Source organism: Urocampus carinirostris, chromosome 2 (genome assembly GCF_059441175.1).
Source record: "Urocampus carinirostris isolate Australia breed hairy pipefish chromosome 2, RoL_Ucar_1.0, whole genome shotgun sequence".
NCBI lineage: Eukaryota > Metazoa > Chordata > Actinopteri > Syngnathiformes > Syngnathidae > Urocampus > Urocampus carinirostris.
The window spans coordinates 53,955,154-53,981,726 of NC_142350.1; the positions used below are offsets into that span (position 1 = coordinate 53,955,154).

Sequence of the window (26,573 nt, forward strand, 5' to 3'; positions counted from 1 at the left end):
ACCTACAAGAAAGAAACTGATTTAAAAGCAAAAAAAAACGAATAAACATCACAAAAAAGATCTCTTTCACAACCGCTTCCCTCTACTTTGGATGAGCTGGAAATTTCTCAGGGTAACTCGTTATTGTGACCATCAGATATTTAGTTTTTTTTCTTTTTTTTCTTGTGATGTATCTTGCTAGTGCTACTTTAAGATAAAAGTGCATTTATTGCTGATGAATGTAATCAATGTTTACCGCCATGAAAACTGTGGTCTTGATCTCAGGTTAGAATTTTTTTCAAGATGAGCAGCGAGTAGTGCCATGATGTTTTGATGTGTGAAGATCCTGCTCCATTTTCATAATAAATATGTTGAAACTATTGTGTGGTTGTGTTTCTTTACCCTTGTAGGCCTATCTATATTAAGTTGAAACATATTTTAGTACTAAATGCAAAAACAGCTAATTTTTTTTTACCAGTGAATACAAATATACAGTATTCTACACGTGATTTCTGCTTTAATCAACCTGAATAAGGATGTTTAGAGCTTGACATTAAACATTGACACACTTATTTATTTTTGGTACCAGTAACAATGTTTATAAAGCAAAACCGCTTTAAAAAACTTTTGATAATTGCGAGGGTATTTTTTTATAAGTACAGCAATAATTGCATATGTTGGCCTGGAGAGGGTTGGATGCCACCAGGCTGTACATGCCCAAGACACACCTCAGTAAATGGTGCCCCTACGATCCTAGTGCTTAAGGAATCCAACCAACGACCTAAGATATTTTTAAGTACAGTATTTTCTCTTAAAAAAATAAGCTAATACAAATACAGTACTGTATGCCTAATACGCCATAAGTACTGTGACGTAATATTTACTCTGGCCACTTGAGGGCGCTAGTGTTTGTTTACATTCGTCATTTCAACATGGCCGCCTCCGTTCACCTAGCTTAGCAAAACGACCGGTCTTGTATTATTGTCGTTTTTGTGGCAGTCGTTTCCGTTTTCGAATTGCTATTTGGCCAAAACTGGTCTCAGTTCATTGTACAAACATGTTAGTTTGTAGAAGAAGGTTGCTTACCGCTGCTTTTTACAAAAGTTGCCAAAGAGACCGAGCAGCTCAGGCTAATAACGTTCGGCACCTGAGTGGCTGCAAAGCTCTGGTGTATACAAACCATGGAGATCCTTCCCAAGTGGTACAGTAAGTCGTATTTTTGTATTTTGTGAATCCCAAATTTAAAAGTACTTTGTGGTTGAACGCCATTACAAATAAAGTCCTCACTGTACTTATGTAATTGAAAAAGAACTTGTATATACACAAACACTACCTTGTGAATATTGTCTAGATGCTATCCTCTTATATATTTTAGTATCATATTTTTGCTTTAAAGACTTTGCTATATTATTAAACTGCACCACCATGTGCAATCTTGTAGAATCAGGATTTTTTTTATCAAGCCTAACACCCAATTTGCATGAACAATTTGAACGTCCAAAATCAAGAAATTGTAATCATCAGCAATAACAGATATTTTTTAAAAATAGTACATTTGATTTGTAAAAATCTAGGTGAGAAGAAAAACAATACAAGACAAAAAGGAAATGAGAGTGAAAAAAAAACAACTTAAAAAGATTAAAAAAAAGAAAAGAAAAAAAGACAGAAAAAAGAAGCAAAAGGCTAGAGAAACAAGAAACAAAGAAGAAAAAGAAAATAAGAAAAAATGACTAAATTAAGGAAAAAAAGACATTGAAAAAAATCCATTACAGTATTCTTCTTAATTATAATAATATTCATTTTCATTCATTTTGAAATCATTTAAACTTTTTTTTTATACTAGGCAACTTTAAAATCAGGCAACTCAAAACAAAATAAACTATGGAATAAACTTTAAGTTTGTTAATTTAAAAAAGCTCATCATTAAAAACATCGCTGTAAAACACCGGAGACATTAATTACAATATGTACAGATCCACAAAAAAAGATGAAATATAAAACGAATGTAACTGTTTTTATACTTAATAAATTTGAAGTCAAGCAGTGAAACCCCTCCTATGTCTTGGCTTGCGCAATCTCGAGAACATGCAAACCAACACTTGGCCGAAATACTCCATATCAATTTTGTCTCTGGGCTCGAAGGTCTCCTCCATTTCTGCGTATTGTGCAAGAAACATTTTTTCTCTCTAGGCATACCGTGTTACAAAAATAATTTTACAAACAAAAAGACCAAAAATTAAAAGCACTTTTACCATAAATTCTGCGCTCACATTCGCCCCATTTGTTTACAGTTAACACTCGTGGGCTGGGAGAGGTGCTGCCTCCTTAGGCCTGACAGTTAAATACTCCATCTCCTGCAGTGTCTCTTTGTGTGTCAAGTATCTTTGGGTATTGAGAGAAGCTAAGTATAAATTTGAATGCAGGAATCCCTTATTTTGCGGGGCTTGCGTTTCAAAAAGGCCCCGCAATATTCAAAAGCCGCTATGTAGAAATCTGTTTTAGTTATGCAGTCTGTGCAGCCCTTTGAGACTTCTTGTGATTAAGTGCCATAGTGATAAACATGTCTTGACTTGACAATATAGAGAATCCTATCAAGTCATTCAATGCCAGGCGTTTCTCTCATATGGGAAGTGCAGGTGCCAGTCAATTTTTTGCTATTTTGACTTATTTTTGAAGGTCAACAGAAAATTTAGTTCTATGGGATTGGAAATATCGAAATAAAACTTTAACCCTCACCCTTTGTTGGAAAAATGCATGTTTTTTTTTGTGAACAAAAGTTAAACATTGCTAAGTTTCTTGGAAAATACTCCTTTCCTAGAAAACTTTTGAGAAATTACGGCTTTTTGTGAGAGGATGGATTTCAAGCGGAACTTTCGCTTTTCTGCTTTTTTTGTATTTGTGATACCTCCGATATCTAAACAATCACGGTTCACTGAACCCTTAACCGCATGGGTCGTTGGAGCACCATTGAGTACACAACTGGGCAGCTTTCCCTGAACACAAGGACACTTTGCTTGCAAAATAACTTTTTATTGCAAGAACTCTGAGCTTAGATGTTGGTCACTCAGGGGCCACCCATACACTCAATCGCTGGATAGAGGAAGCAACACGAGGAAGTGAGGGCTCCTCCATGTGTGCACAAAGATCTGATCAAAACCATACCTGCAATCTCGTGGTGCTTTATCAATTTCAAATCACTCCCAAAGGCTTGATACTTACTGATCAGTAGCACCAAAGCATTTAGAATGGTTGGTTTTTTTTTTTTTCAAATAAAAAAACATATTTTTACGATTTGGCACTCTGGGACAATGCTTCTGAAAACGTGTTTATACGATACGGCACTGAATTGGGTAAGATGCACACTTAATGGCATTTGTTGATTTGGTTTCTAGATTTTCTGACTCTGTTTTTGAGTAGAATGTAAGGACTTTTTTTTTCTCTGCAGGTTGCAAAATGTGGATCTTCCCCCGCTGGGTCCAAAAGATGTTCTGGTTAAAATTCTGGCTGCTCCCATCAACCCATCAGACATTAATATGATCCAAGGTAACAGAAAATGTGCTTTTGCAAGATAAGTCATGTTCATTTGGACAGCCCTTCAAGGTCATGTCCGTAAGTTCAAAGTATTCTACTTGTCGCCTCTGTCAAGCTGCTTGTGTGCCACGTGCACGTACGTGTCTCTCTTCGATGCGTTCAAATAAACTCTTCTTTTTTCATCAGTTTGGGGGTTTGGGTTGGCATTTGGATTGTATTTGTAACACTCCTTTTCTTATTTTCACCATGTTCACGCTAGAATAAATATAAACAGCCAGAACGCTCAAGAAATACCTCCACCCTATCTCCACCCCTGCCTCCTTTCATCCAGCCTGATGCGCTCTATGGCCGGAACCCCTATTTAAAAAAGTAGAATAAAAGCTGATAGGTGCAGTAAGAAAATCCGTGCAAAGGCTCTTTGAACTCAGTTAGGCATTGTTAAAACATAAATTTGAGAGAAAATATTTTATTTGACTTTTTAAGGACAACTAAAACTGGGCCCCTCACCTATACAGTAAAGAAGATCTTATGACTTTCCTCACATCAATGCAACATAGTTGCTTGATCACAATATATTGTCAGATGGCTTTAAAGCAGTATTTGTATATAAAACATTGATTAGGCCTGTGTACAAAAATAAAACGTGTTTTTTTAAAGCAATAGCACATAAATGTAAAAAAAAAACTTTAATTCTTGGGTAAAGATTAAATATTGTAGACCCCTGGGATACATGGTCCCCGCCTTACGAGGGTTTCACTTTAGGGTGTGGAATAAGATGTTCACTTTACAGCATTTTCCCTAATTGACATCCACAACAAATGTTATCGCAAAGGCAAAAACCTGTAAAATTCAAAATTGGCGGCGTTTGTACGTTTGACGAGTTCCGTCTAGGGCTGCAACCACAAATCGATAAAATCAATCAAGATCTATTATTAAAAGCATTGGAAACGAAATTGCACTCAGCATGCTCCAAGATTGTAATTGATGCACGATCATCAGCGGTTCTCAACTGGTCTGACTTAAAGGGACAGTATGTAATATTTTGTGTCTCCTGGGTGGGTGGGCGTATCCCTCAGCCACTCCGGTCGTAGGGTCACCATTTCCTGTGGTGTGTTTTTGGCAAGTAAATCCCATAGTCAAAAATCTATGAACTATTATACCAATTTTAGTATAATATTTTTTCCAGGGACGTACGCCATCCTGCCCGACCTCCCGGCAGTTGGTGGCAATGAGGGCGTGGCCCAGGTGGTTGAGGTGGGCAACCAGGTCGCCTCTCTCCAAGTAGGAAACTGGGTCATCCCAAGAGATGCTGGCTTGGGTAAATAAAATCCTCCGTGAAGTTGCATGAGCGCGAGCAACCCGATTCATGGCGTCCATCTCCAGGAACTTGGAGAACGGCAGCCGTGTTGGCTGAAGATGATCTGATCTCCGTGCCTAACGACATTCCACTTTTGGCGGCCGCCACATTGGGCGTGAACCCTTGCACCGCCCTCAGGATGCTGGCGGACTTTGAGGACCTCCAGCCAGGTACAAAGCACCATGAGTGGGCCACGTAGAATGCAAAATACCAAATTTTCCACAATATAAGCAGGGCTCGTACAGATGCTTGAAATCCTTGAAAACGTTTGAATTTTAACATGGTGTCTTCAAGGTCAAGAAAATGCTTGAATTTTGGGTGAAGTGCTTGAAAATGCTGACTCGATAGGCAACACTTGTAGATATGTCATGGGAAATGTTACCGCCCCCTATTGTCGCATCCGAGAGGACAGGTTTATCAGACGAGTTTCAAGAAGCGGTTCTTTTGGCATCACTTAGAAGACTCCTCAGATTTTTTTATTTTTTTTTAAATATAATATCTTATCAATAATAATAAAACCCTATGCACCAAATTATTTGGTAATTCATAATTTCATGTTTTGCCAGGGATCCCTGACAAATCCATTAAATATAAATTAAAATACTCAGATCTACTAAAAATGTAAAATATAAAATAATTTAATACACTGAAATGATGTAAAAAAACAACAACAAAAAAACATAAAATCCAAAGAAAACACAAAACAACAAAAAATTAACTCTTCAGTGCTATAATTTAGAATAGAATAGAATTGAATAGAATATAATATACCTTAATTGTCATTGTTACAAAATGGGTTGAACATATTGTGACAAAGAAATTGGACATGCCACTCCAGATTCACATTTTACAGTGAGGATAAAAGAAAACAAAGAAGATAAAGGAACAAAGAAGATAAAATGCAAAAAAGTAACTATTCACAATATTTTCTTAGAAAGATTTTCTGAAAATAACGCAAAAACTATAAATTAAAATAAGTAAAAAGTAAAAGATTTGCAGTCTCTATAAGTTTGAAAGATCGAATGCACTCTGCTTTAGGGCAATCAATATCATTAAAATGAGTCCAAATTTGGCTCATTTTTCTGCTTTTTATACATACAGTACTTTATTTTTTTGTCTTTCGTAGTGAACTCTATTATTACCCGACACCTACAGAGCCTTTTCAGTGTTTGTAAACAAGTGTGAAGCAGAATGGCAGAATTAGCAGCCCATTGACACAAAAAGATCCTAGATAATGGATGGAAACAGCTCAAAATAGCACCAATTATGTGCTAGCAGAAAGATAGCGACTATTTTAGTCATCAAACCCAACCAGAAAAAAAGTTATTTTGATCTGTGCTGGGTTTCTTCCTTTGAAAGTATGAGAAACATTGAAAAATTGGCCTTGGAAGTGTTTCAAAAGTGCTTGAATTTGTCCATGAAAAAAGTGTATGAGCACTGTCTAAGGCAAACGGAATTATACAGCAAGCCCCCCAAATAGTATTTTGTGATATTTTTTCATATATAAGGCGCACTGGACTATAAGGCGCACATTCTAATTTTGGGCCATTTTGGTGAACGTTATACTGTAGTCCCAAATATACGATAATAAGTCCATCTTGAAATTCGGCAAATTTCAACTGTCCCAAAAAGTAAATTGGATGTGGTTTGTCCTCAAAAGTGAAAAACAACTGACGCTAGTTTCAATTTCAGGAGATTCGGTAATCCAGAATGCGGCCAACAGTGGCGTGGGGCAGGCTGTCATTCAGATTGCTGCAGCCAAGAAGATCAAGACCATCAACGTAGTCCGGGACAGGTAAGTCGATTCTGTGACGCCAGTTTGGATGGTCTATGCATAAAATACCTTTTACCATCATTTTTATCGATTTAGAAATACATAGTAAATATACAAAAAAGGGACAGTGCGTATTATTTGAGCACTAGGTGTTGCTGTCTTGTGTTGTGCAACCGAAAGCGATGGATGCAAAGCACAAGGAAGAATACAAACCACAAAGACTCTAAGTCACCAAAACACACCATTTATATCCCGATTCATTGCCCAACCTTTTAACGTTTTTTGTTTTTTTATGTATAATAAACACTAACTTCTTGACCTACGAGTATATAAAAAAAAATGCATTTTTATATTATTTCTGCTTATCATTCAAATCAATATTTTTATAAAGTTTTTTTTTACCCTTAGGAGGTGTTAAAAATACAATATGTCAATTTAAATCAACAATTAAAACAAAATTGAATCTCAACTTTGAATAGTTGTATAGGGATAGAAGTTAAAAAACGTTGTCGGATTCATTATGCAAAAATCAACTAGATTATCAATCGATTCACTGAATATTCAAATCATTTTTTTTTTAGCTACAATTACAGACGAGATAGGTTCCGGACAGTCGTTCGTAAGTTGAATTTCTTTGTAAGTTGCTTCAGTGCTATATTTTCTATGTTTAAGGTTTGTATAAGTAACATGTATTGTTTTGTACTAAAAAATAAACATTTCATAAGATAATATGCTCTATAAAGATGAATAAAGTTAAGTTTAACTTACTTTTGGAAGAGGTCCACCCCGTGGTAAAAAGTTGCCGAAAAAAAAGCGTTCCGACCATTTTCTCAACCGCATCAATCTTTCTTATTCCACTTTCATTTCAAAAGAAACGGCTCGCCTCTTCTTTACACCAACTATATTGAATGGATGCATATATTAAAGAATGAAAATATCAAAGTTCCTAGCGCGCTGGAGATACAGTATAGAATGTTTACACACGAACTAGGAAGAGGAAGCAAGATTTCTTCTTCGGGGTCGACGCTGGGTGAGATCTCATAGCGCCACACCCAGGTAGCGGCAGAGAGAAGCACTACAGTACTGTCCTGTACTCTGATAAAGGTGCACACAATATAAAATCTAACTTACGACAATGTCCGATATTTTTCGACATCCCGAAAAAAATGTTTGTATCTGTTTTTCGTAAGTCGAGTGGTCGTAAGTAGGGGAGCGTCTGTACTTTGCAAATGTTCAATTCAATAATAAGTTAATTGAGGCTCCTTGTAAAAGCCATTTACACTCGGACTTCCTTATTGTCTTTTATGACTCTATTTTGTGTTCTTTCCTCCCGAAGGCCAGACTTCACTCAGCTTAGCGATAGGCTGACGGCGCTCGGAGCGAGTCATGTGATCAAGGAGGATGCCCTTAGGCGGCCGGAGATGAAGGACCTTTTTAAGGTGTGCTCATTTCCTTTAGAGGCGGAAGATTGCAATAGCATTAGAGTTGGGTCAACATTGTTCGGTTCTGAGGTGGGGGTCGCCAAGTGACATTGCTGTAAAACGGGGGATCAAAATCTATGGTAATGCAGAGCTAATGCCTTCTGACCTGTATCCCAGATAAAAACATTCGATTGAGAAAACTATATAGCAAGTGTTGTTTATGTGTAATTTATATGTTTAGGGTTAAACAACTTTATAAATCAATATACGCATGTTAAGGAATAATTTAAATGTATTTACGTTTGGTGGTACAGTCGGGTAGCGGATGGATGCAGGGAGAGATGGTGACGGTGGATCTATAATAAAAAGGATTTTGAAAATTCCACTTGCAAGAATTTTTATGGCTTAGAAAATGTCCTGGTTTTGATTGCATCCCTATTTTTAATAATAGTCCTGGTTGTGGATAGGTTACAGCCATGCAATTTAGCTTGGGTAGCCATTTTTTAATCCAAAACTGCTGCGCATAGTCCCCTTTTTTATACTGGACTTTTTATCTATTTGTTGCATTATTGACATGATTGTCCTTTAGTATGTGTACAGTGAGTTTGGTGTCTTAAAAAGCTCTGAAACAAAATTATTATTATTAAAGTGCCCTCTTTGTATTTTTTGATAATCACAAGCTTAATTTCCATGGTCATCATGGTTTTGCTTTTTTTCCTTGAGCATCACCGCGAGCATTGGACCCATAATGAAAAGTACAGTACAAAGATTCCAGGATTGTATCACTGACTCGCAAAGTCTTTTGAAAAACGCTTGAGATTAGGAACTTAATGAAGTGAGAGAGGCATTGTGGGATGTAGTTCAGCTTCAGCATTTTCCTAATGCTGTGATGCAAACCAATAGCGTCTACAAGACATAAACTGTCATAGGCACGAACACTCCAAAGCAAAGCAAAGTAATGTATCATTGATGTCATATGTCAGATGGACTGAAAAACATTTTATTCCTCACCATAAAGTGAAAACCTTGTAAGGCGGGGTTGCTGTATCGGGGGGGTGTACTGTAGCTTGATTTTTGTTATTTGTTACCAGACGTGTCCAAAGCCCAAACTGGCCTTGAACGCAGTCGGAGGAAAGAGCGCCACCGAGCTGCTTCGACATCTGCGGTAAGCTGCTTTAACCGTATAGAGGAGAGAAAGCTGCACAATTAAACAAAAATGGTTCTCACAGGGTTGGAGGGTCCATGGTGACTTACGGGGGGATGTCTAAGCAACCTGTGACCATCCCTGTGGTACGCCTCTGTGATTCAACCAAGTGAAATATCTATATATGTTTTCATCTCATTTTCTCACTCTTATTCCAGAGTGCTCTTATTTTTAAAGACGTGAAAGTGCGCGGCTTTTGGGTGACGCAGTGGAAGAGGCAACACTCAAATGGTGAGCCATGTCTTTTTTACATAATAAATACATAAAAAAATAACAATAAATATTTTTATATTTGAATGAACGAGACTTTGATTTTGAACATAACAAAAGCAGAAACAAAACAACAAACCAAAAAAGGAAAATAATACACTCAAACAATGTTATCGTACATGTTCGAAAGGGAGTAAAAAGAAGTACAGTGGTACCTCGCTAGTTCGCGGTTCCACTTTCGCGGGTTCAGAGCTTCGCGGGTCTAAAAAATATACCTTACCTTCTCAATAAAAGCATATACTTTATTGACTTGACGCCAGTGCGCGCAAGCTTATGTCAACTGAGGACACAGTGTGGACACTCTTATTGTGAAGGGGAGGGGGAGGCCCTCACACAGTGCTTAGTCATGGTGAGTTACCGCTTCACCCCCCCCCTCCTTTAACTCCTCACACCCTTCTTATGTGGCGCTCAGTTTATCGAGGAGGAACTCGGCGATGTAAGTATATTCTCTTCCGTCACATTTCATCTCAAGTTTGACCTTATTATACCAAAAGAGAGCGGTTGTTTGTACTACCTAAACACGGCTAATTGTGTGTGGCTTCGTGTATTTGTTGTAAAAGCCGTTCGATGCCGCTAGCTAAATTATGCGGTAATTGTCAGAAGGTAGCTTTTTCACTTTCATTAAAATGAACACAGACCATTTTTTTTAACTGTTGTTTCCCAAAACGCTCCACAAACACTCATCAAATATCACATTTTCACTGTTTTAATTTTCAATATGTAACCGGTAGCGTTAACAAGCGAAATAAAGCGAAATAGCTGCATGTGGTCGAGATCGGTTAATACAATCATACTGAACGGTTCGTAGTGGTTTCGCCGCAGTCCTATTCCGTGTAAATTGATGATGTAAGACATGGCTACACTTGTGGGTCATGTTTTGGTACATTCAGTTCCAGTGTGAAAAGTTCTGGATGAGTCACCCAATAAACTCCTTGCCATCATGCCAGCGATCACCTCGGTTTAATGGCGGGGGGGGGGGGGGGGGGGTATACTGTATACCTGTATACGTTTTTAAGCCTTTTTGAAGGGGCGCCGCTGCTTCGTGGATTTTCAGTTTTCGCGGGTGGTCTCTGTCCCCATTAACCGCAATAACCAAGGGATTACTGTATATGCTTATTAAATCCTACCCCTTTGACTTCATTGGTAATTGTTTCTCACAGTTAGCTCTTCTGTGTATTTAGATACAAAAAAACACCTCTCTAATATACATATTTACATTGGCTCTGTGGATACACAGTCTCTTCATTACTATTTTCATCACTTATTTTACCATCATCATTATTGCTATTTCCATACATTTTCAGCATATTATATAATTAGAGTATCTATTATAATAACATAGTTTCTTGGGTGCTCATGGGGAAACTGACTGCTAATCTAATCTAAATCCAACCTATCTAATCCAAATTTTTAAATCAAATCTAATCCATCCATGTAAATCTAATTTAAATATCTGACTCCATCAATCTAAATCTAATCCAAACATGTGAATCTAATCCATCAATCTAAATCTATACTAAATATCTGAATCTAATCTATCAACCTAAATCCAATCGAAAGATCTGAATCTAATCTCTAAATCTAAATATCTGAATCCAATCTATTAATCTAAATCTAATCCATCAACATAAATCTAATCTAAATATCTGAATCTAATCCATCAATGTCAATCTAATATATATCAGAATCCAATCTATCAATCTAAATCTAATCCATCAATCTTAATCTCATTTTAATAATAATAATTAATAATTTCCTTGTATTGTCATTCTGTGTAACAATGTACACAGAACGAAATGTCGATTACACCTGACCCGTTGTAGCGAGCCGATGCAGCCGCAGCCAACAGAGGGCGCCGCCGACCACTTTTTAAGTCTTAGGAATGACTCGGCCGGGGCGCGAACCACCGACCTCCCAGTCTCAAAGCGGGCGCCTTACCATCTAGGCTACTGAATCTATAATAATATCTGAATCTAATCCAATATCAATCTAATCTAAGTATCTGAATCCAACCTATCAATTTGAATTTAATCTAAATATATCTGAATCAAATTTCAATCTAAATATCTGAATCTAATCTGCATCAATCTCAATCTAATCAATCTAAATCTAAATATCTTTAATCTATTCATCTAAATTGAATCCATCTATATAATCTAAATCTATCTGGTTCATAAATTCCGTTTTTGTTTAAGCGTGTGTATTCGTTTGAGGTTTATAGGCTTTGAAACGGCTGAACCGATTTTTGTGAAAATTTACACAGTTGTACCTCAGGCCTCTGGGAGATTCTTTAGCTAGTTTTCGTATCAAGGCACCCCCAACAAATCCTAAAACAATCAAAAAACATCTGATTTTGTGTACAAGCGGCCCTCGAGCTGGATTCGGCACTTCCTGGCGCTTTTTCAACAACCCATGCCCCAAACAACTTCACTGAAGTAGAATGCCTGGCAATGCCAGGCCATTATGCTTGTACTAAATAAATTCCGTAAATTCCGGACTATAAGCCGCTACTTATTTCCCTAACTTTCAACCCTGCGGCTTATTTAGTGATGCGGCCAATTTATGTAATTTTTCTAACAGCTGCCAGCTGCGCTCGAGTGTTGCTACCATTAACTGCCCTGTCAAAGCTATATTATTATTATTATTATTAAAGCTTTGGAAACTCTCTCGGTGTACCGTCTTTCTTTGTAAATATGTGTAACCCATGTGTAATACTATGTATTTGCAACTGTATATTTTTGTAATGTATTTTTTTTTAGACACTTATTCTGATATGTTTTGCACGTGTGAACGAAAAATGAGGGGCGGAACAAACGCGGGGTGCAGAGTTTTAGTGGGGACCGCTAAAGGTGAGGGACAGACAAGGAAAGAAGAGGGTGTAAAAAGTTGGTTAAAGAAAAAGGAGTTGCCTCTGTAAATGTGTTCATCTGATATATTTTTTCCACCCTTACCTTTGGAAATATACACTTTTTATCTTGGATTACTTTCAACGGGACCTGGACTCTGCAGGTCTGCATCAAACCTTAAGTACCGGTATAATTTTCCATTCATTTTGCCGGCTGTGATTTTTGGACTGAGGACTTTAATGAAGGACATTTGAGGTGGAATAAGAGCTTGCTCTGTCCACTCCACGCATCGGCCCGGTATTGCAGTACCTCCGGGAACGGTGCATTTGCAATGATCGCAGCAAGGCTATAGGGCTAGGACCTTAGCTTGGCCTTTTGGCTAAGAGTAAGTGTCCCGGCTCCTAGGCTTTGTAGCGTATTAAGAACTGACCGATAACGGATAATGGATAATGAATAACGAAGATAGATCAATAACCCTTAAAAACCCCAAACCCCATTTAGTTTCAATCGCGGGACTTGAAGTCGGGTTTGGGTTAATTTTGTGTTTGTGTTACATGTTTAAATGTGGGTGCATGCGGGTTATATACAGGTGCGGCTTCTGTATGTACAAAATCAGTTTACCTCTTAAAATGTGGTGGGTGCGGCTTATAATCAGGTGCGCTCTATAGTCCGGAATTTACGGTATATGTATTAAATGCTTACTATGTTATTTAAAGGTGTTGTTTTTTTTTTGCAGACGCATTCCGAGCCATGCTGGACGAGCTGTGCTCCCTCCTCCGCCAGGGAAAATTAAGCGCTCCGGCCTACACCGAAGTGCCTTTGGCCGACTATTGGCAAGCTCTGGATGCCGCTATGCGACCTTTTACCTCCGCCAAACAGATCCTGATCACGTAAAGATGCATAATTACATTAAAAAGTCAGCCTCTCACGTTTTTAATTCCTGCTGGTACAATAGAAAAACAGAAATTGTATTTATTAAATGAACTGGAAAGTATAATAAAATAAAATTGACAGAAATGATGAACTTTATAATTATAACATGTAAATGGCCCCGCATTACCCGACCAATAGAAGATTGGATTTGGCTGCTTGGGGTGTTTGTGGTCAGTAGCTGCAGTACCCAATTTGGCTGCCAGAGAGCATTAGAGACCCTATGTCAGCAGGCCACACAAAAGCAGATGTTTATTGATTTTTTTGGTATTTATCGTGGTGCCTTTGACACGAAACCTGCTAAAGACACTTTTATATTCATGGAATCACTATTCGACTACTTCATTACTTGTACCTATTGTTTATCAATACAGACGGCTCTGGTGCTGCAGCATCCAAACCTTCAGCTCGATAAGGCTGTGAACATAATTAGATGTATTGAGATGAGATAGATTGATAGACAGAGCTTTGGATTAGATATAAAAAAAAAAAAAACAAGCAAGTGACAGTTTGTTATTTTTTATTGTTGCAATGTGATTTAATGATCATCATTTCTTGTCTGTTTTTTTACATAACAAATACAAACATTTTATTATAAAAATGAGGCAGTGCATATTTTAATAGAGATGGGAGGACAAAATAAAACCCTGGAAATAATAAGTAAGACAAATTTGTTAAAATAAATAAAATTACCCAATTTTAAATAGTATTGTTGTTGTTATTCATATTCTTAGTGGAATAAGAAACAATGTGAGCTAAATTAAACTGTATAGAATCATTTGTTGATAATTTTTCAATTTCTAATATATAAGAAATTATTAAGATTGTTTTTTAGCTTTCTTACTGAATTGTTTTAGTTGTAAGTAGCATTTATTTAGGTCAGGGATGTCCAACTTAGTCTGGCTCTTGGGCCGGATTTAGACTTTCTGTTCTCGGGCAAGGCTGGATCAGTAAAAACAATGTCAACTTAAAACGGTTATTTGACTGCAGTTTTTGAGTATTATGCTTCATCATTCAGCTAACTTTAGTAGCCTACCCAAAGTACTATAATCATGGATGACAAGGGATCTTTTCCGAACATAACTCATTTATTCCCAAACAATGGGAAAAGCATGTTTTTAATGTTAGGCATAGAATGCATTAACTGGTTTCTTTAAACAGTTGAGTGAATTCAATTTTACACCTGAACCAACGTCACTATGCTATACAAATTAATGTGGAAGCCAGGAAAAGATATCTATTTTTGCATTAATTGTGGTCTTGGTTTGAAATAAAATAAAAAGAAATGCAAAATACATTTTTAGCAGTGTATGGGAAGATCAAACTACTAAGCTGGATCTACTAAAACTGAGTTATGTTTATTGATTTTGTTGGTATGCTTTGCTGCCTTCTAGCGGCCAGAGGGAGCATCTTGTTTGCTTTTATACTGAATGTGCCGTTTAGTGGCGGGAGAAAACCAACACGATACCGGCAGTGATGGCGAGGACACCGGGCGACATCGCCCCCTGGTGGCCGGCCGCTGCCTCCGTGACCAGACAGCGCTCGTATCGTTGGTAGTCAACTTCGCGGGCGGCGCAAACGTGATCCGCGCGGCAGGCCGGATCGCACTCGCTCAGGTCAAAATTCACCGAATTAAAGCGGTAGTAACGCTGCAGGTGGCAGCCGTCGGCTGAAATGCCGTTTAGCACTTTATGCATGGAGGCCGGGGAACCGTCCGCCACCTGGAAGCTCTCGGTCAGACGGTACTCTTTCTCCCAACGGTCCCGGCCCACGTTGGCCCGCGTCAGGTTCAGATAGTACGTGACCACGTCCTGGTGGGAAAATCAAACGCACCTTGAGGATGTTTTCAGCACTTCAGAGGTGAAGATTCTGTCATACTTGGACCAGAAGCGTGGCCCTGTCGTATTCAAAGACCCGAATGCCGGGATTGTTGGCGCCGTTCTGGACACCGGGCAGCGTGGTCTTCCATGGGGTTACCCCAGGGGTGAGGAACATCACGCCGACGGGGGAATCTGCAGGAAGGTGGACGCAGTATTAATAACACGTATGAAATGCCCACTTTTGATCCAGTAGGATGTAAGCAGACTTCACTCCACCCAAATGAGTAAATTTTTCTTTCTTGGCTTTCTGTACCAGTAATAGAATAGGTCTTGAATAAGAATGTGTGAATTTCAACGTTAGCATCGGATTGACACCAGACCACATTTCAAAGTATCTGTGCTCAAATCAATTATCGATTCTGGTATTGGACATGGCACTATTTAAGGTTCTGTTGCTAGTATACAAAATCACGCATGGACTTGCTCCCTCATATCTTTCAGATTTAATTTCCCCATATGTTCCGCTCCGGAGCCTTCGCTCTGAAAATTCTGGTCCATTAGTGATCCAAAAAGCCAAGAAGAGATCCGCAGGTTCGAGAGCGTTCTCCATTCAGGCACCGGTGCTGTGGAATGCTCTTCCCCCTGAGATTCGATACGGAACCTGGAAATGTTTAAATCTAAGCTTAAAACACACTTCTATTCTATAGCATATGAATAACCTATATTTGATGTTGACAATATCTGTGTGTTATTTGTTATTGCAACATCCATTGCAGCCTGGTCATCCTGGAAGGGGTGTTTCTTCGTTTTCCTGATGTTGAGGTTTTTGAGTTTTTCCTTGCCCTCATGTAGGTTTTAGATCAGGGGATGTTGTGATAATAATCTGTGGTCTGTGCAGCCCTTCGAGACTCTTTGTGATTAAGGGCCATACAAATAAACATGACTTTACCTAGCTGCCTCAAGATTTTTTGAGTGAATATAAAATGTCTTTCTTTTAATTGAAGACACTAAAAATCTGCTGTTAACTTTTAATGGTTTTTTTTTTCAATATTTTGTATGTCTTTGTTTTGAGGCAAAATGTTAATTATCAAAAGTATTAAATGTGTTGGCACATTGTATCAATTGGTATTTAAGAGTTGCGCACTCAGATCAGTTCTGGTCCCCAAAAGTGGTATCGCACACAGATCATTTATTTTGAGTAAACTAAACTTTAGGAAAACCCAGTTTTGTAGAACAACTGGGTTGAATAAAATATATCAAATACAGTAGTTTCCTTTTCATTATTCAATACATGCGTTAAAACAAAACAAGAAAATTCTGTAAAAAGATGTATAGTAAAATATCCTTTAGAATGCCCCGATTTCTCTTTTTTGCAGTTTGCTCCAAATAACATTTAAAAAATAAAAACATTGATAAAAAATGGCAAATTCAATAATTTTAAGTTTGTGCAAGTAATTTATATTGTGTGAATTATTGATTTTAGAGGGGAATTATTTTGCATATTTTAAGTACTAGTTTTCTTATTTTACAAGAAATAAAAACATCAGTTAAGTAAAATGAACTATTAGATTTCTTTTTCTTCACTGGAGGTATTTTGAAAAGTCAAAACTAGAATCTTATTTTGCAAAATGGGAATAAAATGTCGTAAAATAATACATTCTGGTTAGGCGAATACAGATGCATGTATTAGTATTTGGTGAATACCAACTACTGATACTCAAGGGGACTGTAGTCACCACTTCACTATGAAATGTTTTTTTCCTCAAAATCTTAGGTCAACCTCAGGTATTAGTCAAGTCATGTTTATTTGTATAGCCCTTAATCACAAAGAGTCAAACTACTAGTATGCCACCTTCCCCTGATCTAAAACCTACATGAGGGCAAGTAATACACAGATAGTGTCAACATAAAATATATTCATATACTATAGAATAGATGTGTGTTTTAAGCCAAGATTTAAACATTTCCTCTGAGGTTGCAGATCCAATCTCAGGGGGAAGAGCATTCCACAGCACCGGGACCCGAATGGAGAATGCTCTCGAACCTGCAGATCTCTTCCTGGCTCTCGAACAAAAAGGATGCAGTGATCCCTTACTTTTCACTACTGGGAATAACCGCACCAGAAAACGGGGTACGAAAATGACAAGATTCCGCCCAGGAATCCGGACACCGCAAACCGGACCCAGAACCAAAGTAGCCAAAAGTCACCCTTGGCGTCGTAGAACATCCGAAAAGCGTCAGTGTGGTGGTGGCCGAAAAACTGCCCCTTGATGACTTTGTGGTGCTTCTGAATCAGCGCCAGGTAGCGCTGGTTGAACCGAGGTCGGTACCAGGACTTGCTCCTCTTTTTCTCAAACGTACCCGGTGGCACGTGGCCGATCACGTACACCTGCACGCAGAAACAAACTCTTTCCTGTCGGTTTGGGGACCTGAAGTCATCAAAGACTGAAAAATATTGTGTTTGCCTTCTCGTTGTTGATAGCCGCCTTGGCGAGGACGCCGTCGGCCCAACCGAACTGTCCGGCCGGGTCCTCGTCGTTCTGGGTCACCAGGTTGCGGTCGTAGTAAAGGTTTGTGTTGAGGACCAGCATCCTCAGACCGGTTTGGTTTAGGAGTTTTTCCGTGTAGTAGCCCCCTGCGGATAAATATCGACAACAAGACATCATCAGACTATAAAGCGCAACTGAAAAATGCCAAATCGCCAGAAATTTGAAAGTGCACCTTTATAATAAGGTGCTTTATACAGAAGCTGCACGACCTACGAATGAGAGGTTCCGGACGATGATTCGTAAGTTGAATTTGTCCGTAACCTGTATTGTTTTGTACTTAAAAAATAAACATTTCATTAAATAATATGCTCTATAAAGATAAAGTGAAGTTTAATTTAATTTTGGAAGATGAGCTTTAAGAGTTAGGCGACTTCCTCTGTGGTAAAAAGTATATGAAAAAAAAAGCGATCCAACCATGTTTTCAACCGCATCAAGCTTTCTTATTCCACTTTCATCTCAAAAGAAATGGCTCGCCTTTTCTTTACATTTTACACCAACCAAATTGAACGGATGCACGAGATATTAAACAATAAAAATGTCAAAGTTCTTAGCGCGCTGGAGATACAGTGTAGTATGTTTACACAGGAACTGGGAAGAGAAAGCCGGATTTTTTCTTCGGGTTGGATGCTGGGTGAGCTCACATAGCTCATAGCTCGTAGGAAAGTGCACACAATACAAAATCTAACAGCAATGTCCGGATATTTTTCAACATCCCCAAAAAAATGTTCGTATCTACAGCTTTTCGTAACTCGAATGTTCGTAATTAGAGGACCGTCTGTATACCGCAAAATACGGTGGATTATAATTGGAAGTGCATAGTTACAAATAAATGATTTGCATACGGTTACTGTTTTGCCTTTTAGAAACATAAAGAGTGGTCTTCGAGTGCCCTCTCATGGTTAACATGTGAATTGTTTGTTGCTCAAAGGAAACAAAATTTAAGGATAGAACTTCAACGGCAGCTCAAACCACACCTTTTGAACACTTGTTGCAAATCCTCTTTAGTTAATTGTCCAAAACTATTGTGATCACTTTTACGTTTTCTAGTTTGAATTATACTAAATATGGTACCTGTTCTGCCTTTGTGAATCGTATAGAGCTGTCTGCAAGTGTCCTTTGTGGTTACCATGTTAATCGTTAGTTGCTTGAAATCATTGTAATAGTGAAACCAGAAGTCCTAATGTTTAAGGTGGTGTCCACAACATGAAATGTTGCTACTCTCTGCCGCCATCTCCTGGCCTTAAGTCTTGATCGCAGCCTCAGTCAGGTCATTCCTCAAGTACTAATAATCTCATCTCTTACATATTTAGGGGGGTTAAGGTTGGCATTTGGACTGTATTTGAAACAGACCTTTGCTTACCTTTACCATGTTTCAGGCTACAGTAACAAAAAACACAGGAACGAGTATGAAATCACTTTCCAACCCTAAATATATTTTAATGCAACCCTAGCTCTTACTGTAGTTTTACTTCCAGTAAACTTACTCCAGTAAGCCTTAATAATAAAAAATCGTATTACAAAAGACTATGTTGGGGGGTCTTATAAGCTGGTGCACCTTATAGTGTGGAAAATACTAGTTCTTAATATAATAATAATAATATACACACACATTTAGTTTTAAGAAAATAATAACAATCAGCAATAAACAATATGAAGTTTAATAAATTTAAACTAACTCACAACTTGAGACAACTGGTCAAGTAGACATAGACTACTGCAATTCAAATATTTTATTCACAACAAAGTGACTATCCAATCCCAATATCTATGCGATGTTATGTGCTTAATAACATAAAAACTACATTACCCATTATCCCACATTGTTACTAAGCATGCGTGGTGTGTCCCCTACTGTTTAGAGGCGTATGTTATGGTTTCCTTGTAACACCTCTCCACGCCACAACGCCTTATTTGTATGTATTCAAAGTAATGCACCACTTTGAACCATCAGTAACGGTATACTGTACGGCGTTGTTACCCCATTAGTGAAAAAAAATAACGTAACCGTGTTATTCCTTACACTGGTCCTGACCCACCAGTAGAGAAACATTGCTTTAAAGCACCAGTGTCAAACAGGCGGCCCGCGGGCCAAATCAGGCCCGCGAGACAACACTCAGAGAAGCGCAAGAGAAAAACAAGCTGCAGGTTGAGATATGTCAATTTGATGTTGCCAAAGCCAGGTGCCTTTCACAAAGACACTGTACTTGTATTTATCTCTCTTTTTTTCCACCCCTTTTCTCCCACTCTGTCTCGGTCTCATTCACTTTCTGTGTCTCTCTTTTTTTCTTCCTTTGTTGCTCTTTGTCTCTTTTCTCTCTCTGTGCCTTTTAACCTCTTTTGCTCTAACTTCCTTTTTTTGTTTTCTCTCTTTTCTCTTTCTCTCTTCATACCCTTTGCACTTTCCTTTCTCTCCTTCTGTCTTTCTATTTCTTTTTGGATTCCTTTCTTCCTCTCACTTTCTTTTCCCCCTCTCTTACGACTTTTTATCTCTTGTTTCTCACGCTCTCTCCCTCTCTTTGTCCCGCCCTCTCTCCTTTTCCCTCCCTCTTTCTCTTATTTCTTTAACTCTTTCTTTCTCTTTAATCTACAAGTCCGGCCCCCAACAGAGTGTTTGTTCTATCGTGTGGCCCCCGAGTTCAAATAAGTTTGACACCCCTGCTTTAAAGGATGTTAAATTAACACAAAAATGTTGAAACTTAAGACATTCCAGGGTTCATTTTTCATCGGCAAATGTATCAAATTTCTAAGCTCTAAAAGAGAAATAAAACCTTTAACGAAGGTTTTCCGGGATTCTGGCTCCAACCACTGCTCCCACATTTGTGCCGTCCGGTTGTACATGTAGCTGGGGCCGCCCGGAAGTTGGCTCTTGGGGTGGTAGTCGTGGTTACCAAGGGCCGAGTACACCTTGGTTGCTCCACAGAAAGTAAACACAAAAAGCATTTATGAGCGCTAATCATAAAATACACAACCCATTTCCTATTTTTTCTCTCTCTCTCTGATCAGGCTTCACTGATAATGTGCTATAATGAGGAAATTTGAACATATGACCGGGTGGAAACGTATGCTGGCCTAAAAGAGGGATGGGCGCCACCAGACTGTAATCGCCCAAAACACATCACTAGAAATTGCGCCCCTACGGCCTTAGTGGTCAAGGGATCCAACCGACCAACCAACCAATATCAGGGTTCACCAATGTGGTATAACGAGGAAATTGAAATAGTAACTGTCATGAGAAATTAGGTATTTCGCTGTATGGTGTAGTGCAACTAAAATTGAGTGCTACAAAGCAAAAAGAAGATGATTCTGTTTTTAATATTGGACACCTGTAAAGGAGATTGCAGAGGATGCTAGTTCTTTTTTTTTTGTATTATACTTCACTGTTGTCTGCTTTTGTAACCTAGATTTGATAAAAAAGAAACGCCTTCGCAAAGGGCTTTTAGAACAGGTTGGAATTTCCCTTTGAAGTTTTGGCTCCTCTCCTGTTCTCTTTGCAAGTTCAAAATCTAGTGAGAAATGATGGATATCTGGAGATCACCTTATACAAGGCCGATGTTTTAATGGTTTATCATAAAACTAATTTTAATAATTACAACCTGGTAATAACATGATAATTTATTTTAGAAAAACAGAAAAACGGTCACCCATCATGCTTATCAGTAACACAAAGTAGCTCTAATCTTACCAAAAGTTGGCGACAGTGCCCTTTATGTAGATCGCGATCTACAGGTGGATCGCTGAGGTAATATTGCTAGATCGCGGGAAAGTATTGTATTTGTTGGGACACGCTGTAATCTAGTAGTTATATGCAGCATAGACTTCAATGTTGCTCGGCAGGAGTAGTAAAGTGGAGAACTCAAAATTTGGTCGATTTAAGGTTTATCCATCCATCCATTATCTGCACCGCTTATCCTCAGTAGGGTCACGGGGGATTTAAGGTTTAATTTATTACAATTAGGTTTTTATTTTTTGCATATGACGTAATCAGGTATTAAATGTAATTAAAGAGTTCAAATGAAATGTAAAGTTTATTTTACATGTATTTATCTTCAAATGTATGATGCTGTAGTTATTGTAGTTGTGGTATCAATATGAAAATACTGTTAATTAAATTACTATTTAGGTATATGTTGAGATTTTAATTTGTGAGTATTTGCTTAGTTTGAGTACAAGGTATTAAATATTTTTGTGATATTTCTTGCAAGAGCGTGAATGGACAAAAACCTTGGCAATTAAAATAAACTGTCTTAAATGTAGTCATAGGATTTACTATTGTATTAGACATGTTTATTGTGATTAAATGTATTTGATTTATTTAAGTGTGCATGGAGAACTATTGTGAAATTTCAATTTCACAAATTAGGACACCTTATTAATGCTAGACTGCATTTTTTGTGGTAGATAGATCAATTTGTCATTTTGTACCTGAAAAAGTGTAAGCACGCACCCTTGCTTTTGGTCATACGTACTTGGGAAAACCTCTCTGATGATGTCGGTGAGGTTTCCGATGATGCTTAGAACCGCTTCCTCGCCTAGATTCTGATCGGGGACGTGAGGCGTGTCGTCTCTTTTGAGATCAAACAAAATTCAATTAAAGGTCAATAAAACTTCAAAATGCAAACTTTTGTGTTCATTACATGGAAAACGTTACAAAAATAAGGGACTATATGGGGGGGTCGGCAACACAAAATGATGAAAAATGCCTGGACGAAAAGAACAAATAATGTATGAAGCCGGAAAAAAATGGAAAGCCTTTTACATGCCTATTTAAAATAAAAAATGGGGGTCTGTACATAAAAGTTAGGCATTTGATATTCATTGTAAACATTTTGAGAAATTAAGCATGAGTTGTGTTTGTTCTCCTGAAGAAAACAACTTACAAAATGTATTTCTTTAAATAAAGCATTGTGTTGAATATGGTACTTTTTAATGTTACCTGTGGTGTTCCACAGGGCTCAGTACTAGGTCCCCTTCATCTCAGCATTTATACGCTTCCGTTTGATGATATTATTTGCAATTATATTAGTTTCCATTGCTAGGTAGTGGACAATCAACTGTATCTGCTAATAAAGAAAACCGCTCCATTAAGTTGTGGAAATTTGGAGGCCTGCCTCACTGAGATAGGTAGGGTTAAAGACTCACATGTGGCTGTTGAGCCACAAGTTGCAGAGCCAAAAGTTGCAGACCCATTGACTATACCATCTGCAGTTTCAGTTAAACAGTCTGGGTTCTTTGTATTCTAAAAGGGACCCTGTGTAATATTTGTGCACTAGATATGAAATCAAAGTGAAACCAAAATTGAGTGCTACAAACAAAAAAAGATGATTCTCTTTAATATTGGACACCTGTAAAGGAGATTGCAGAAGATGCTTATTCGTTTTTTTCAGTATTATACTTCTCTGTTGTCTGGTTGTGATTTGAAAAAAATGTCCTAGCAAAGGGCTTTTAGAACAGGTTGGAATTTCTTATTTAAGTTTTGTCTCCTTTCCTGTTCTCTTTGCAAGTTCAAATTCTAGTGATGTCTTCTCTCCAAGTTATGATTGTCTACTAAAATATAGACTTAACACAAGATTACAAACTACAGAGAGTCAAAGCGAATAAATAGCACATTTTTTTTAACCAGCTTTTCACAGGTGGCAGACAATTACGTCAGCTCATTTGAGGTGTACCTCATCTCATGTAAAACGAAAATAAAATTTCTTGAGCTACATTTATTTTTGAAATGCACGTTTATATGACGGTATATGTATTTTGCTTATTATTCAACTCAATATTGTTCAGGCGCAAAATAACGGCCCTTTAAAAATATGTCTTACCCTGTCCACACTATGAAGTCTGGATTAGGCAGAATATCCTTCATGGCATGAATGGAAGAATTGATGAGATTCCAAGGAGAGTCACAGGCGTGGTCGCCAAACGCACCCGCCTGGGTTGCTGGTTTTAATCCACTTGACTTGCACACTTTAGTCGGGTCTTTGCTTAGATCATAGCTCGGGTCCCAGTGCAGATCGGTGATGTGCCAGAAATGACCTGATCCATATACAAATAACACCATCATAAGAATACAGTCACTACCATATTATTTGTTACCGGCTTGTGCTTGTATCTAGAATTGCTCATATCTCAAAGCGAAATTTCCCAATACAAAATAACTTAAAACCAGCTAAATTCCCAAAAGTTTACTTGCAAAAGATACAAAAGACATCTTCCTGATCACTAAAAACACATACAAATAGTAAGTGAAATTAAAACATTGGTAGGATAAAGAAGATAATAATAAAATAACTGTAAAGCTCTGGTCTCTAGTGGTAATGTTTAGAAATAACTTGGATTTTCTAACTTTTGTTGGGCAACATTTTTGATGGAAAGACATCTCGTATCTCGATTTTTTTCATAGCTCGCATCAGAGGTAAGGTCTTAGGCTTGAGCCCGGCCCGAAATTCGACTCGGTTAGGGCATTAAATGTCAATCATTACGTTCGGGTTAGGCCGACCCGGGCTTTTCTCTTACTGACTTTTTTAAATTTGATTTTGAATCATCCACCCCTCATTGTTTTTTGTTTTTTGCGGAGTCTGCGCTCGGAAAATGCCGGTCTACTTGTGACTCCGAGAGCCAAGAAGTCTGCAGGCTCGAGAGCGTTCTCCATCCGGGCCCCGGTGTTATGGAACGCCCTGCCTCTGGAGATAAGATCTGCAACCTCAACGGAAGTTTTTAAATCGAGGCTTAAGACGCACTTCTATTCCAAAGCATATGATTGATGCCCACCTCATATTCTGTTTTGTCCTGTCTTTTTCCGACGCCTGCCTGGCTGATACGAAGGAGAAGGATGATTTGGGATGGGTCAGCGGACCAGCGTCTGACCTGCAGCATGTCAACCCCTGCATTTACCTGCTGGCAGAGACGGGAGGCAGCGTCGTGGCCGTCATAGACTTTCTGGACTGGTTTGCAGGCTGCGGGCGTCGTTGATGTCTTGCACTTTCCGGACATTTTCAACATCTTACCTAATATTTACTATTATGTGTACAGTAATGCTAATTGTAATTCACCCTGGTTAATCCTGGAAGGGGGATTACCACATGTGAGGTCCTTTCTCAAGGTTTCTCTTTTCTCCTCACACTGAGGTTTTTGAGTTGTTCCTTGCCCGCATGCTGGTTTAAGATCAGGTAATTGTGTAACTTGTGTAATTGTAATCCTGTGCAGTCCTTTGAGACATTTTTGTGATTAAGGGCTATATAAATAAATGTGACTTTACTTGTTTCTTTTTCTCTGTGGAGGATCCGTGTGATGGATTCAGTCCCTTTTTCACGCAGCGCAGCCCGCGTCTGCTCGACTTGGTTCTTTAAATCAAGTTGATTGGTCGGGCTTGGGAGGGTTCGGGCTTTAATACCCAGGGGCCCGGTTCGGATTTTTTACAGCCCCATCTTACCCCTTGCTCCTATGTACAGATATCACTGTATTTAATTTATAACCTATGTGTAGTAACATTTTTTTAAATGCACCTGTAATGTTTTTGACTTGAATGAATAATAAATTCAGATACAAATTACACGATAGTTTCGTTTATTTTACGTACCGATTACAATCAGTTACAGGACAGCCATTACGCTGATGTGACTTTAGGTGAAAATGAATTTAATACTGCTGCCATACATGGCTAGCCGAGATAATGCACTTACACTCTAAATGGATGGATAGAACTATGATATTCACTATATATTGATGAATACCACTGTGGCATTTTCGCCGTTGGGGCAGAAAATGAAACTGAAATGTCCTAGGGACATCAACCTATACACATGAGGCTTTTTAGCAGGTAATCCGGTGTTTGCACGCATTAGTCATCTCTGGACTACAAGTCCCACAATTCTTTGAGGCATGAAAATATCCTGGATGACGAAAAACTGCACAAGCGATCGTCTTACCCAAGTATGTATTCATACACGAGTATTTAGAAAAGGAAACGACTACTAACTCAAAATACTTGCAGTCGGACCACGATTTTGTATTTGACCACAAGATGTTGCTGTATTGTGTTGTGATTCTCAAAATGAGTGCTAAAAATGACTAGAAATAATCCAAATTGCGGGGGACCCAAAGTGACTAACCACTTTTCTCATTTTTTGAGGCTCATGTTTTGTAAACTGGTTGGTTAATTGGCTGGATCCCTAAACCACTAGTGTTGTAGGGGCACCATTTCCTGTGGTGTGTCTTAGGCAAGTACAGCCTGGTGGCACCCACATAACTAACATATGTTTCCACCCAGTCTTAAAACGAGAAAGATATATTTTTATGTGTGTTCATGTGATAGCTACTGTATTTTTCCCTATTACTTAAATGCACATTGTTATATTTTTGAATGAATGAAACTTTTACTTTTTGGAGGCACTAAATAATACACACTGTCCCTTGAATCAGATTTCTTTACGTGGCTTTACATAATCGGAATGCAGGCAACCAATGGGTTTATTAACTGCATGCAAACATACTTGGTGTTTACAGTAATCAAATATACAAAGATTATCCGCAGTGAGCAATAAATGCAATTGTTTATTCAAAAAATAAGCATTTACTTACCCGAAAGTGCAAGGGACCCTTGAAAGAGCAAGCAGCACAATAGCAACCCTTCTGCAGACATGTTTAAAGTAGATCAACAGGCAAAAGTGCTTACACTTAAATTCACTTTTCATGGGAGAAGCGAGATAGCGCTGTGACGTTCCATCTTTATTGCCTATGGCAATATTAGTCAATATTTAACCAAGCCGGGAAATCACAGGGCGTCCATTTTCAAGTGACTTCTGCTATTGTGTTACTTAATACCGGGTTGCTATTTCTTAACCGTCACAAACATGGAAGAAAAAAAAGATCCTACCACGGGATGACTAGACTCCAAACCTT

The 26,573-nt window shown here is 38.3% G+C and overlaps 2 protein-coding genes and 1 pseudogene across 2 annotated transcripts; 2 read left to right on the forward strand and 1 right to left on the reverse strand.

Moving 5' to 3' along the window:
• The first annotated feature begins 905 nt into the window (after positions 1-905).
• On the forward strand, positions 906-13,399 carry mecr (mitochondrial trans-2-enoyl-CoA reductase). The gene is made up of 10 exons (XM_088327101.1): positions 906-1,185; positions 3,425-3,522; positions 4,697-4,828; positions 4,894-5,037; positions 6,560-6,662; positions 7,978-8,080; positions 9,154-9,227; positions 9,292-9,352; positions 9,425-9,497; positions 13,119-13,399. The coding sequence occupies exons 1-10, from the start codon at positions 1,037-1,039 to the stop codon at positions 13,274-13,276; spliced, it is 1,095 nt and encodes a 364-aa protein (XP_088183227.1). The 5' UTR covers positions 906-1,036; the 3' UTR covers positions 13,277-13,399.
• LOC148372505 (U2 spliceosomal RNA) lies at positions 12,578-12,713 on the forward strand (annotated as a pseudogene).
• Positions 13,400-13,815: 416 nt separating the features above from the next.
• Positions 13,816-26,539, reverse strand: smpdl3b (sphingomyelin phosphodiesterase acid like 3B). Its single transcript, XM_088327100.1, has 8 exons — positions 26,253-26,539; positions 23,495-23,708; positions 22,148-22,245; positions 20,450-20,593; positions 17,598-17,767; positions 17,341-17,521; positions 15,191-15,324; positions 13,816-15,123 (listed from the first exon to the last, which is right to left on the reverse strand). Exons 1-8 carry the CDS (start codon positions 26,311-26,313, stop codon positions 14,752-14,754), a joined length of 1,374 nt encoding a protein of 457 aa, XP_088183226.1. The 5' UTR covers positions 26,314-26,539; the 3' UTR covers positions 13,816-14,751.
• Between the last annotated feature and the right edge of the window lie 34 nt (positions 26,540-26,573).

Coding starts and splice junctions, on each gene's coding strand:
- mecr (XM_088327101.1), top strand. CDS start 1,037: ATGTTAGTTTGTAGAAGAAGGTTGCTTACCGCTGCTTTTTACAAAAGT. Junction 9,228..9,291: donor GAGCTGCTTCGACATCTGCG/GTAAGCTGCTTT, acceptor TGGTTCTCACAG/GGTTGGAGGGTCCATGGTGA. Junction 9,353..9,424: donor AACCTGTGACCATCCCTGTG/GTACGCCTCTGT, acceptor CTCTTATTCCAG/AGTGCTCTTATTTTTAAAGA.
- smpdl3b (XM_088327100.1), bottom strand. CDS start 26,313: ATGTCTGCAGAAGGGTTGCTATTGTGCTGCTTGCTCTTTCAAGGGTCC. Junction 17,522..17,597: donor CGGCTATCAACAACGAGAAG/GCAAACACAATA, acceptor TTCTGCGTGCAG/GTGTACGTGATCGGCCACGT. Junction 15,124..15,190: donor GGGCCACGCTTCTGGTCCAA/GTATGACAGAAT, acceptor TTTTCCCACCAG/GACGTGGTCACGTACTATCT.